Raw genomic sequence first — 14482 nt, 5'->3', positions numbered from 1 at the left:
CCCCACCCACACGCGCTTCGGGGAGACCCGACTCACCTTAGCTGTGGAGGACGATGTTGCTATCTGAATCACTTTGGCCAGAAGGTTCTTGGGAAGCGGAAATTGGGTCAGAGCCCTAATAGCACTGTCGTCGTCTGTCATTTCAAAGGAACCCCCCCTGGGAGGACCAAAAGTTCAGGTGAAAAATCTCTCTCTTCCTGGGCCCGTTCACCTCAGGCTCCGAGGCCCAGGGGGCCGGGACAGCACAGAGGCGTGGCAGGCAGCAAGAGGCACGGAAAAGATGGCAGGCCCAGCATCGTCGCGTGGCCTATGATCCTCTCAGACACACAAGCATGACTGGCGCTCCCTCCGCTCCCCGAGACAGGTAACTGCGGGCAGGGGGTAGGGGCCCAGGGGCAAGCAGAGTAGTGGCTGGGCCTCAGCGGGACCCAAGTATGCCCGGAGGAAGGGTCCCTGCTGCCGTTCTGCGGAAGCCCAGCCACACAGCACAATGGCAGATGTACTGACGTACCGATATGAACAAGGTTCCCAAGGAACACCCCCATCCCTATGTCAAGGTGCAGCCAGCTTCCCTGCATCCCCCACGTCCAGGTATACCTCGAGTCCCTGAGTGGGGTGTGGGAGTCCTGCTGCGTCATGGACAGGAAGTCAGTGACATCAATGGTCCCCTCTTCCAGCTCTTCCTCCTCATCCTCCTCTTCCTCCCGGCCCAAGGAGCGGGACAGGCCCCCAGGGCCCCCTGGCCGAATGCTCTCGGGGTTCAGCTGCCGCCAGGAAGTAGGTGGCATGGTGGGTTCCGGGCGCCACCAGCTGTCAGCCGGAGAGCCAAAGCGATCGGCTAGCACGCGGTATTTGGCTGCATCAAACAGCTCGTTTCGGGGACCCAGCAGTCCCCAGCCCTGGGGGAGAAGGAGTGTTGTGAGGGGGCATCCTCACGCCTCAGTCTGTCCAGAACCTCCCCCCTTACACTGTAAGTCTCCTACGCAGGAGCCATACCTTTGCACCCATCTACCCGCCTCAGCCCCCAGGCCAGAACTGGGTATCAAGAGCGCACATAAAATGTCTAGCTCTGACACATGAAAATGACACGGTAAACTCTTACATCTATTAGACAGAAAAACTGAAAAAAAAAAAACAAAAACAAAAAAAAACCCACGGGCAATGGGAAAGCTGATACATTCACAAAGTGATCTAGAAAGCTTAGGTGAATACCGCAGTTAGGAGAAATGGAGCCCACCCTACAAAACAGATCTATCTCCGGTCTGACCAAAGAATCCTATGCTGAGAGCGTATTCTAAAAATAACCTGGGATGCTTGTAAAGCCGTTCATACAGAATGTCTTATTTTAAAATGTATTACAGCTTCATTCTCTTCCAGAGAGAATACCGAATAAAACGTGCCGAGTCTCCAGCATGCACAAAGCAACGTGCTGGCTCCCCCGCGTGTCACCAGGAGAGACGAGACCCAGTCCCTGCCCACAGGAAACTCCAAATCCATGAGGCAGAACAGAAACACAGGCGACCAGGGTCTAAGGAACCACAAACAGAGAAGCCAGATGAACGTAAGGAACGTAATTCCAATTCAAGTCTGGCTAAGCTGTTCGGGCCTTTGCTCCCAGTGACCTCTGTGCCACGGCAAGGGGCACCGAGCAGGACGGCAATGCCCGTACACACACTGCTCTGGCGGGGGCAGGGGGCGGAAGGAGCTGCGGAACCGAACGCAGGCGCTGGGGAACGGAAATGCTGTGAACTCCAGAATACCGAAAGGACTCCTGCTTAACATCCACCCACTTCAACAACAGGCCAAGAACGTCACACGTTTCTCCAAAGAGACACAAATGGAATAAACACAAGATGCCGACACGGCCTCCGAAACTGTAGCTGGTCGCGGCGCGGCACGAGATGACACATTTGGGCACAAATCCCCAACACCTCCTCCTGCCTGCGTTAGGTACATCTGGGGGAGAAACTTTTTCCCCCTCAAAAACCAATTACTGTATGTGACTACGGAACTTCATTTTCCACAAATCCATCGCTGACTTGGTTTAACACTGCCCTTTAGAACTTCTGCCTCATTCTCAACTCCATCAAGGCAGGAAGACTTGATGAAAGCAGGCCCCTCCCCCCACATGTCTCAGAAGGAGACTCCGTTCGGCTCTAACGCAGCTCCCTGTGCTCTGAAGCTGTGTGTTTCCCAAGGGGAAGGCAACGGAAGGACAGTGAGCGAAGATGCTTCTGGGAGCTGTGAAGACCGACAGAGCTACCTCCTTCCGACGGTCAAGGACCAGGCCTGGGGATATGAAGAGCAAACACTCTCTTCAGCTCATTCTGTCCTTTCCAGCTAATCTGTCCAAGATCTACCCACTAGGATGTGACCTCTTACCTACAGAGAAAGCTCTGTGCAGTTAACACAAAACTTAAGAATTTACCTTAAAAAAGAGATAGAAAAGAAAAGATGCCTAATATCAGTAATATCAGTACGCATTAGGGAAATGCCGGTCAAAATTAAGAGCTCCCACCTGACACGCATGAGGACAGCTGCCAAAACCCACATCCCGAAGCACCGGTACAGACAGAGCAAACCTGTGCCCTGTGGGTGGGAACGTGAAACACTACAGCCACCGTGGGATAAGCACAGCAATTCCTTACAAGAATTAAGAAGAGAACTGCCATATGATCCAACAATTCCATTTCTGGGCATTGAAAGCAGTGTCCTGAGGAGACTCACTGTACACTCGTGCTCGCAGCAGCGTTATCCACAAGAGCTGAGAGCTGGAAACAACCAAAGTGGCCATCAGCGCGTGAGCGCACAAACCGAATGCAGCACGGCCAGACCAGGGAGTGCGCCTCAGTTCTGACACAAGCTCCATGAATGGACCCTGAGGACACCATGCAAGTCCAATAAGCCAGAGACAAAGACACAAATACTGCAGGATTCCACTTATATGAGGCTATGAAGTCCCAGAGGAGTCGAATTCATAGAATCAGGCAGCAGGTCAGTGTTGCCAGGGGCTGACGGGAAGGGGAAGGGGATTTGCTATTTAATGGTTCTGGAAGTTCAGTTTTGCCAGGTGAGAAAGTTCTGGAGACTGGGTGCACAATGCTTACCACTACTCAACTGTTCGCTGAAAATTGGTTAAGATGGTAAATTTTTTATTTTGTGTAACTTACCACAATTCAACAAACGAATCAACAAAAGAGAGGCTATGAACACAGCAGAGACAGGGACAGAGAGAGGGCAGGGGAGGGACATGACCAAGACTTGCTGCACCGAGGCCCCTTCACAGGTCAGAGAAGAATCTCTCACCCGCAGCACTACTGGCATTGGGGCCAGCTAATTCTTTGCTGTGAGGGGGTTGCCCTGTGCACCGTGGGGCCTTTAGAAGCATCCCCAGCCTCTCAGCAGGAGCACTCCTCCAGCTGTGGCCCCCAAAATGTCTCCAGACGCTGCCAAATCCATGTCCGGATCCGTCCCCCCAACCCCCTGTTGAGATTCCCCCCTCAAGCCTTCTGAGACTCCCCAAGGTAGAGCTGTTCTGCAAGATGGGAGACTTCTGAGGAATTCAGCAGATGGTGGCTAAACCACTAAGAGCTAAGATTTCCCCAGGAGAAAGGAGTAGCGAGAAAACAGATGTCAACAGAAGGTGGGAGAAGAGCCTGTAGTGACCCAGAGAGGGGAGGGAGGAGGCATCCAGGCCCGAAACACTCAAGCAAGACAAGGACCAAAAGGCTGGCCAGAAAAAGCGTTGTTCCAGTCATTCAACAGTCACCTGGTGACCACTGCTATCTGTCGGCCACTGCGGGAAGAAGGCAACTAGTGAGCAGGACAAGGGACACACACACACAGCAGGGAGAATGCACACCACAAGCACCGGGCGCTGTCTGCTCTCTGGCAACTGTGGAATCAGGGCCAAGGGGAGGGAGTCAGGACACTGAAGTAAGTGTATGCCAAGTCCAGAGAAAAGAGTCAGAAGAGGAAGGATCTGAAAAGCAAAGGGTGGGAGAGGGGACGGAGTAGAGGGGCAGAAAGGGGACAAAGACAAGAGAAGGGGGGGTGTGGGGCCCCGGTGAGGAAGACGGCCCTTCCTCCTCAGATGCAGGGAGCAGGCGGGGACAGTGAGGGCCTGGGGATTCAGTGGGAGAGAATCTGAAGGAACAACTGCCCTACAGCTCTGTCCCCACTGGAGCAGAAACAAAGACGGAGGAGCCCAAGCAAGACTCAAGGTTGGCGCAGACACAAAGGGAGCCCATTAGGGATGGACGGGAAGGCTGGTGAGCAGCGCTGCAGGGCTAGTTAAATACTGGGTAACCAAGAACCTGAAAGCAGCCCATGCCCTACCACTGGGAAGTGAGAGAAGCAACAACCGTGCTTCTGTTCCGAGGAGCAGAAAACCGTGTGGGTGCAGGAACACCCACGTGAAATCATGGGAAAAGAAAAACAGAAACCAAAATGGAAGTACATCCACGGTGCTGTGCGATGGGAGCATTTATCAAGCGCTCTCCTCTGTGTTTTCTGAAACCACAGAAAGTAGGTAACTACAATGGCAAAATCCAAACCAAACCAAAACACCCAAGTATTCCCTTGTTTGCTGCACAGCAAGAAAAAAACGAGGTGGAGAGAACAGGTGAGTGAGTGAACACCCGTGAGCCTCCACCAAGAGGCACTTGGTACCAGAGAGCCCATCAGAGCCCAGGGCAAGGGCCTTCCCAGGACAGAGGTCGGCCTGGCTCTTGCCAGGGAAGGGTCACCTTGAACAGCTGGCAGGCCGCCGCTGCAGCCTGCCGCTCGGCGTCGATCTTCTTGCTGCCATAGCCTTCTACCTCCACGCTCTTGGGCCATTTTATGTGGAGGGTGACTTTCTGGGGAAGAGAAGAGAGAATCAGGCCCCTGGCCTCTGCAGACCACAGAGCTGCCACAGATCACAGGGATTTGCGGGGGCCTAATGGCAGATGAGCCGAGTGCAGGCTGCAGCCCACGCCCACGGCTAACCCCCGTGAGGCTCAACCTTCCCATCCTCAAGCCGTTCATCCCACCTCAAGTTGTTTTGCTTCTTCAAAGTGCCATGTTCTAGCCAGAGAGCAAGGTGGGACCCATCTTTATTGTTAAAAATCTTCACTCAGAATGGTTTGCCTGCATGCTTCTGTGGGTCCCAGGACCTACGAGACTCTAGGAACAGGAATTTTTATCAATTCTGACCCTCTGCAGTCCCAGTTCTTCAACAGGGACCAGAACCAGGGGTCAGTGCAGAGGCCTGGCATACCCAAGAGAGGAACTCCTCACTTCATCTCCCATGTTCCCTTTCTCCAAACGAGGCTGTTTTTCAGACCCCGCTCTGCTTTGAGAGTCTCTGCTGACCATTTTCAATTCACAAAACCCACTCTATGGCCTGCCTGACCAAGAAACCCGGGGGGAGAAAAGGGCAGCCAACCTCCTTCCTGAGAGTCACACCAACACCTCCCCCAGTCACCAGTGACTTACCTTTTTCTTTGGTCCATTCGTGTGCACGTAGACCAGTTTGTCCTTTGCATGTGAGATGCCGAGGGCTCTTCCAATTACACTGTTGAGAAGGTTTTTGGGCTGTGGGAACTCTTTTAATAGGTCCCTAGAAGCTAAGAAAATAAGAACAGAAGCATTATAGCTGCTCTTTTTCTTTTAAAAACTCCATGGGGTCTGTATCAGGACAACCCTGGGCTGGATACTGAGGATGTTGGCTCATGACCCCCAAACCACCCAGGAGCATCTTGGTAGAGGGAGGAATGGCTTCAGGTTTACAGGGGTCAGTAAACGTGCACAATCAGACCCACTTGCACAACCATTTCCTGAAGGAGGACCAGGGACCCACACACCATAGAGGAGAACCAGCCTCCATCCTCTTCCCCATAAGCTCCTGATTTAAAACATCAGCTACTGAAGCCTAGTCGGCAACCCCCCTTGTCTGAAAGAAGGTACTGAACAAAAAAACAAAACAAAACTCCACCACACACACAAACTGGAGATCAAGACAATGCAAGGCCCCTCCTAAAACAAACAATACACAAAAGGGTTAGTCCCGAAGTCTGAATACCAGGCCCTAGCTCTCTTTTTGCACTTTAGCATCCTGCAAAGGGCCACTTAGAGCCAGATTATATGAAGGGACATCGATCAGGGATCTCCACAGTTGAGACATGCATAAGCTATTTCTCCCCCAAGTCTGCTGGAGTCAAGTGGAGACTGGATGCATCAGATACGCTGAGAAGCACCTCACTTTTTTTCACTTGTACTTTGGATCAATCCCAGAGTACAAATGGGTGAGACATCCAACCAGAGGCAGCTTGTGCCAGACACAAGGCTCAGCCAGGCCATGAAGAAGCCTGGTGGGAGCAGCTAAAAACAGAAGTAAGGGCCCCAAAGCACCAAAGTGGCCCTTCAAGAGATGCAGGCCCAGAGACTGGCAGAGGAGATGGGGAAACCTTTTCATTCACCACCCGCAGTCTCTGCTGTTATATTCGGCTTTAAACCAGCTCCAAAAAGAGAACCTTTGTACATGTGCCCCTGCCCGCATCGGTCATACATCCACCAGGGAGATTGTTCACCACAATGGCCACCCTGTCCCTCATCAGACACTTGAGAATGGTGGTGATGTTGGGGAAGCCTCTGTATTTTGACGAAGCTCCCCCCAGGAGTTCTGATGTAACTCTAATCCTGGGTTGAGACTGTTTCCCTGAAGCAGATGACTGTGTCAACTAGCCAAGAAGGAGGATTCTGCCCGACTGTTTCCCTCTACAGAATTTATAAAGCGGGGCGCCTGGGTGGCTCAGTGCGTTAAGCCTCTGCCTTCGGCTCAGGTCATGATCTCAGGGTCCAGGATTGAGCCCCACATCGGGCTCTCTGCTCAGCGGAAAGCCTGGTCCCCCCCCCCCCTGCCTGCCTCTCTGCATATTTGTGATCTCTCTTTGTCAAATAAATAAGCAGAATCTTTTTTTTTTTTTTTAAAGATTTTATTTATTTATTTGACAGAGAGAGATACAAGTAGGCAGAGAGGCAGGCAGAGAGAGTGAGAGGGAAGCAGGCTCCCTGCCGAGCAGAGAGCCCGATGCGGGACTCGATCCCAGGACCCTGAGATCATGACCTGAGCCGAAGGCAGCGGCTTAAACCACTGAGCCACCCAGGCGCCCCAAATAAGCAGAATCTTAAATAATAATTAAAAAAAAGGAATTTATAAAGCAACTGAGATTCAAGCAGTTAAGACTGGCATTTAAGTAGACTCAGAGGGCTTCCCACAGAGGGACCCAAAGTTAAGGAGCCCACCAGACCCCCAGGCACAACAACAGATGTGCACTGGTCCCCTCTCCAGCTCTACAGGGCAGGAGGAGGTTGGCTCTCTACCCACCGCTGATAGGCAGGGATGCTCTGACCAGTCTCATTCCCTGCACTATTCAGGAAGACACAACGCTGGGACTCATTCTGTCTCTACCTCAAATCCTGAAGTACCAAGTGTATTTTGGGCTCTTTACCACTCTGCTGTGGATGCGCTTACCCTTGATGCTCCAACCCCTGACCACCCATTTGGGCGGTAGGTAGATGTTTTCCCCCAGGCTCCCGAGGTCCCGCGCCTCTCACCTATTCTTGCCTGGTGCGGGCGCTCCTGTCCCCGAACCTCCGTGCCCGGGGTCCATTTGGGCCTGTGCCACACTGAGCTTTACAACAGCAGCGCTGCGGCCCGCCAACGGCCAGCGGTCTCGGCCACTAGTGGAGAGGGGCCCCAGCCCGCCAGGCCCGACCCGGCCCGTGCTCCCAGCTCTGACAGCCCCGGCAGCCAAGGGCGTCGCGGCCCGGCCGACCGACCCTCACCGTTCACCATGCTTCCGTCACCTTCCCCGGGGCCGCTAGGGGCCACCCCTGCCTCGGCCTCGGCGGCCTCCTTCGTGTGATCGGGGTGGGCGCAGCCTGACGAGAGGCCGCGCGAGCGTCCCTGTCGCCCGGTGGCGCGGTGGCCCGGGAGTCGCAGGCGTGGGGAGACGCCGGCAGCCAGCGCCATGAGCCTCCTGGCGGCCGCCATCGCGCTCCCGCCAGGCCCCGCGGGCCCGGAGCCGGGCAGGGACGCGGCGGGAGGGCGAGAGGGCGGGAGCAGCAACCCGCGCGCCGCCTGGCGGCTGGGAGGACCAGGGACCGGAGCTAGCGGACGTGGTCCCGGCGCCCAGTTCCCCTCTCTCTCAGCCGGGGCCTCCTCCCACACGCCGGGCTTGTCACCTGGTGGGCAGCCTGGGATGGCTGGCCCCCAGCTGAATTCACGCCCCGTCAAAGCCAAACCCACAGACTCGTCGTCTGAATCGGGGCCAGGAAGATGGAAGGGGAGTTTTGGGGAAAAGTTCAGGCCTTAGCTCCATCAACGTACGTCCACGGAGATGAACTCCAGGTTCCCTCTAGGTCCCACCCATTGCTCATAAATACCTCTCACGTGCTCTGGCAAACTGGCTTGCACTCCAGACCAAAGAGGGAGGATAACCGCTAACCCAGGGCACCCCCATCTCATTTAAAGGCTTACAAAATAAACCTGAAGAGGAATCCAGATTTGGGACAGGTAAGACCTCCTGAACATAAGCAAACCACTTTTAATTCCGGGGCTGGAGTCAAAGATGAAAAATACCAGACTTGGATAACGTGCCCAAGAACTGAGCTGGTCCAGCAGTGTGAGTCTGAAGCTGCTGTTCCTTACTTGCTTGAAAGCCAAATGGGATGCTATTTCCAAACTACTATGGCTGGGTTCTAGCCAGGCTCGTTCCCCTTCTGCCTGGTATATGGCACTGAGGAACAGAAACTTGGCTCAGCTGGGAATCGCACTGAGTCTGCATGTTGAGGCAGTGACAAGGGGCTTGGTTAGAGGTTGGCAGTGCAGCTGGGGATATGCTGGGAGGGAGGGTTTTGTTTGTGTGTTTGTTTTATAATTGTAGATCTGATTCTGAAGACTCCTGGAGAGCTTGTTCAAATGCTCGGAGTCACCCCAAAGTTTCTTATTCATTAGGTCTGGAGTGGAGCCCAGGAATCTGCATTTTTAACAAGTTTCCAGATGATAATGAGACTGCTGGTCTGGGACGTCGCTCTGAGAACTGTTGGCTTATGGCAAGAGCACAGGCTATGAGTCCTAATGCTTGGGCTTAGTCCAAGCTCTGTCACTTGCCAGCTGTGAACCTTGGGCAATTTCATCAGTGGGGAAAATGACATATTTGATCTACTCATTTGGTATGGCTGTGGTCAGGATAAAATGGGAATGTCTGGAAGGCAGCAGAGTGCTGTATAGTGCATTCTAGAGAATTCTCTAGAATTCTCCACCAAGGTCCGGAACAACAGACCTGGGGCAGGATGGGGCAGCTTCAACTCCCACTCCTCTATTCCCTCCTCAGTGGGCTTTTAGCTCGAAGGGGGCAAAAGGGAAGGTGACCTTGGCAGCAGTGATCTGACCTCACAAGGGGACACCACCATCCGTATCAAACGCCCCTATCCAGATCATCCACATTGGGATGGCGAGACCCTTGGGGAAGAATATGATTCCACAATGCCTTTGACTTTGGCCAAGTGTCACTCTAATTAGCCAAAAGCCAAGGCATCCACCCAGCTTCAGGGTAGTTTTCAAGGACTGTTAGCAGCCCAAATTCCCTCAAAAGAATCTAGAAACTTAACAAGCCTGATAATGGCATTAGGGGCTGAGGCCAAATTTTGAAAATGGTGGTGTCTGAGAGCTAACACAAAAGCCTAGACAGAAAGACACCTCCCCCACCCCCCAGAAAGCAGGGCCTGGGCCCATCGTGGTACTGCAGCAAGCTCCCAGTACAGCACTCTGTTCTGACAGCCACTTAGGCTAAGGTCAGGATGCTCTGATTCTTAGATCTGCTCCCAAAGGGGCGAAAGTAGAGGGATGGATACAAATCAAGACTGGCCATGAGTTGTTCACTGGTCAAACAGGGGGTTAAGTACTTGGGGTTCACCATACTATTGTCTCTATTTTAGAAAACATTATTTCAAACAGAAGTTTGAAATTCTGTATTTTAAAAAAAAGCACCATGTGATGCCAACCAACTAGCTGGTTCTCAGGGAGCTCCTTGAACTCCCTTTCCTATTTCATTTACTGCATCTGGGCTCTAACAGCTGGTATCACCTTGAACAAATATTTCACTTCCAGAAACCTCCCTGCCTCTTATGACATGAGGGAAACTCTTACACCAGGTCTAAAAACCTTCTGGTTTTGTGATCTTCTGCCCATTGGTCCAGAGCAGGGGTTGCCAAACTCCAACCTGCAGACCAAATCCACCCACTGCCTGTTTTTATAAAGTTTTATTGGAACATAGCCATTCTCACTGTTGGTATATTATCTATCACTGCTTTCACACCACAATGGCAGAGCAAAGCAGCTGCAAAAGAAACCGTATGGCCCAGAAAGCCTAGAATATGTATTCTGTGATCCTTAAAGAAAGTTTGCCATCTCCTGCCTTAGAGAACGTTGAAGAAAGTTAGAAGGGCTCAGAGATGCCCTCTTCCTTTCCACCAACATTAAATACTTCTCCTCCACTATCCATTCTTTGGGGAGAGAAAGTTGACTCCTCTGCCTATGAAAAGGAAGAAACTTTTGGGGGAAAAAAATGTTTTACTGGCTCAGGGATCTCTCTGTTCATTTCTGAATCAAGCACGACATCTGGTATTAAATGCGCTGAACAACAACATCTGAGAGTGTGAAATTAAAGTGTGAGGGATCGGCTGAATACACAGGAGGCTGTTTTAGGACCCTAAACTTTAGAGGCCCCAGGAAAAAGCCACAAGAGGAAGCCCAAGATAGTCCAGACGTGGGGCAGACGGGAAAACTTCCGGGGGGCAAGTGAGAGGGAGCATCTCAGTCAACCATTCTGTCAGTGCCTTTGACCACAGTTAGATTTTGTGGGTGGTTAGAATGGTTAGACATGGTCCCCTTGGCTGGCGACAAGAAAGGCAAAGGGAGCCCCAGGAGCCGGACGGCCACCCTGACTGCCCTACCCATCCGCAGGGCTCTTCCATCCACCTATGTAAAGCCACAGGTCCCTTGAGGTAAACCACCGTACCGAGAAGAGGGGACACGTGTATGAGGGAATGGACAGGAAGAACTAGTACTACGAAGGATCCTGCCAGAAGTTCTGTTATCCCACGCTGCCTTCTGGTGCTCTGTGTCTCAGATCAGGGCAGGTGGGAAAGATCGACAGAAGAGGCTCTGAATTTCCTCATCCTTTACCTAGGAGGTAAAGAGCTTGGCGGTAGAGTAGGAGGAGACTGGCAAAGGAGGTGAGCGTTTTTTCCAATTCCAATCTGAGTCTGATGGACACTGTAACCTATTCGGGTGGGCCCCATTTTGTGAGCACTGTTTTCCTATCCGAACACCAGAGACACTGTTTCTGCCACACAAACTTCCTTCTAAAGGCTGTGAAGTCACAAGGGAGTCAGAAAGCATGGCAGAAAGGCCCAACAGTTATGTGTGGACTAAAAAGTCTGTTGCTTTTGGGATGAAGAAGTGGAGGCAAGACCCTTTTTAGGTTGAGAGAGAGAGAGAGAGAGAGAGGAGGCAGAGATGCATACACCCATGGGTGCCTTCTGGAGGCGCAGATGTGAGGAGACAATCAGGCTCAGAGGGTCTGTGTTCCCCCCAGGGAAGACAGCGCAGGGACTGTCCCCTACCAGGAGCCGCTGTCCCCCAAGTGCAGCAGCCTTCTCCCCTGCATGTGCTCAAGGAGGCACTGCCTAGCCGTGCTGCCTGGTTCATCCCACCTAACCATCTTCAAGCTTAGCCAAAGCACAGCTGACACTCTCAGAGCCACTCACCTGCCATGTTGGAAATGTTAACGTTCAGCCTTTTCGAGTTACAGGGCATTTTAAGAAAGAAAAAAAAAAGGGCAATCAACTCTTGTTTTGGCAACGGTAGGGGGGTGGCATTTCTTTAACACCTAAGTCAAATGGTCAGAGGGGCTGCAAGTATTTCTTTCTACGCTGCTGTCTGGAGTCGGGGCCACTGCCGTGGGAAGGCATCACGGGTGGAAACTGAGCGGGAGCAGGGCAGCAGCGTGGGCAGCAGAAACTGAGCTGCTCTGTGCTGCCCGACCCGTCCTGAGCTCTTGACCTTCAAAGCACTTTACAGACAGAACCTAAAGTGGACATGCTGTCTCCGCATGAGGCAAAGACTCTGTGACCTAAAACAGTGTTCTTCTGCTAGACAGCTGGCATCGGGGCGTGAACGGACAGCCAACGGGACAGAGGGGGCAGCTGTCAAAGGACGAACAAGAAGCCACCAGGAGCACTGGTCTTAGCAGACCCGGAAAAGAGCGAAGTCTGAGGGAGGGGCGGAGATACTCACAGGCGGGATGCTTCCTTGGGTCCCCTTATGGGCCCCACCCCTGGGGTACCAGTGGGACCTGAGGGGAGCTATCACCTGTCTGGGTGCTCGGACATCCTCCCCAGTCAAAAGGTGAGCCTACCCTGCCAAATGGACTGAGAGACAGATTTTAGTGTCAGTAAAGTGCTTTGAGGAGCTGGGGGGAGGTAGGGGGAGAATCTACCAGGTATCCCAGGGCCTCCAAGATGGAGGACCCAGGGCCTGGCAAGGGCGCTCTGTTCTGGCCCTGCTACAGGTGCCCTGTGCTTCCTGAACCACCCGGGCCAGGGACCACCTAGAAGATCCAAGCCCTGCAGATTCTCCACACTGATGCTGAACACCCAGACTGAGGCTAGGCTGTATGCCTGGTCACACGAGGAAGCCCGAGGAGACCACGGGGTCTAAGCCAGGGGCCAAGGATCCTAAAAAAGCCCGGACCTTTCCAGATGATTTCTCCTTGAGGGTTCCAACAGCTCCACTAGCCTCACTTGCTTTCCAGAGGACCGTGACCCTGGCACCCGGGCTCCCATGCCGCCCGCCTCCCCACAGACCCTGCACCAAGCTGATGCTGGAGGCAAGGCTCCTCCCTTACCTCGAGAGATGGTCCCTCCAGGGGCAGGGTTGACACACATGGGTGGAAGGCGGGGTGGGGGAAGTTTGCACTGACGCTGCCTGTGCTGGGCCCGATCTGGGGAAAGAGAGAGGGCATCAGGGTGACGTGTTCTTACCCCTCACAGTCGCAGACCCCTGGACAGACTCATGCCAGAGCATCTGAGAGGAGCTCTGCGTGGCAGGGCTGCAGGATGGTGCATGCAGCCAGTCACAGGCTGACAAACAGTGCCACCAATCCCACACAGAAAGAAGGCAACAGTCTACTATAGACGGGATACACGATAAATTTGTAGAGATCCCTTCCTGACTCTCAAAACAGCCCTCAAACTCTCCCTGTTCCCTGAGCCACCTTGTGTGAGTCAAACATCCATCCCACTTCCTTTTCTAGACTCCTGAGTAGTGAGGATGAAACAAGAAAATAACTGAAAACTGAAAAACCACGGTACTGTGTAAAAATCCCGTCTTCTGCGTATCTTAGCTATCCCTGTGTCTGCTGTTGGTTCCCAGATGGCCACGTCTCAAACTATTCTTTCCCTCTAAGAAATGGGCAAGAAAAGGCCCAACTGGCTGTTGGGGTCCTCCCAAAGCCAAGACCAGACCCACACTTACCAGCCTTCTCTCGCTTTATAAAAGTCAATGGTTTGCTATTCCAAATACTTCCATTCATTTGGAGACTAAATACTACTTTTCAGTGACATATACAGTATGTTTTTAAGACGTTCCAAAATGTTGATATGCATGAACATCACTGTTGCCTGGGAAGGTGGGAATGTACAGGGAAGTCAGGTTTCACATGCTGACCGCCACCTACGTGGTGACGATGTCACTGAATCACTGGGTCTGGGGGAAAAGGTACACAAGCCCTCTGCTCTTTGCCTCGCTGGTTTCAGAATGATAAACGGGGCAGGAGAGGAGCAGGGCGAGGCAGCCACACACACACTACACCCAACAGCCTGCTTGGCTGCCATCATGTCCATTTCCATAATGCAAATCGGCTCATACACAGTCAGTACATGAGGAAATATCAGTAAAACATGTGAACCCTCAGTTCAAATGTGATTTTCCTAAGGCAAGGGAACTGAAATAGCAAAAGTAGAATTGTAATTTTCAACAAGAAAACAAAAGACCCTATCAAACATGCATATGTATATATGTATCTGTATACATATATGGGTGTGTGTGTGTGTGTGTGTGTGTGTGTATATACATATATATATATATATATATAAACTTTTTTTTTTAGAGCAAGCACACACATGCAACAGGGGTGGGAGGGGCAAAGGGAGAGGGAGAGAGAGAGAATCTTAAGCAGGTTCCATGTCCGGAATGGAGCCCAACATGGGGCTCGATCCCACGACCCTGAGATCATGACCTGGGCTGAAACCAAGAGTCAGACGCTTAACCCACTGAGCCACCCAAGCACCCCTCAACTTATTTTTTTAAAACTTGAACCGGAGTGCCTGTAGGGAATGGAAGTGATAGATACGTGTGGATTCACTCTACAGT

At 52.4% G+C, this 14482-nt stretch overlaps 1 protein-coding gene across 6 annotated transcripts in view; it reads right to left on the bottom strand.

Annotated features, from left to right (window-relative positions):
• The window catches only part of DHX30 (DExH-box helicase 30), a 29284-nt gene that overhangs the window by 7206 nt on the left and 7596 nt on the right, over window positions 1-14482 (bottom strand). For 3 of the 6 annotated variants that reach the window (XM_045990880.1, XM_045990879.1, XM_045990881.1), the window contains 5 exons: window positions 12957-13052; window positions 5479-5609; window positions 4749-4859; window positions 598-899; window positions 37-157 (listed from right to left, as the gene is read on the bottom strand). In XM_045990880.1, coding sequence (XP_045846836.1) covers window positions 37-157; window positions 598-899; window positions 4749-4859; window positions 5479-5609; window positions 12957-13052 — 761 coding nt within the window. Of the gene's footprint in view, window positions 1-36; window positions 158-597; window positions 900-4748; window positions 4860-5478; window positions 5610-7830; window positions 8068-11817; window positions 11847-12956; window positions 13053-14482 lie in introns of those variants that run through there. The other 3 variants (XM_045990877.1, XM_045990878.1, XM_045990876.1) reach the window with 2 other exon arrangements.

The sequence above is a fragment of the Meles meles genome, chromosome 20 (assembly GCF_922984935.1).
Source record: "Meles meles chromosome 20, mMelMel3.1 paternal haplotype, whole genome shotgun sequence".
NCBI classification, from domain to species: Eukaryota; Metazoa; Chordata; class Mammalia; order Carnivora; family Mustelidae; genus Meles; species Meles meles.
The sequence above is the reverse complement of the archived record's forward strand: the minus strand, read 5'-3'. Positions and strand labels throughout refer to the sequence as shown.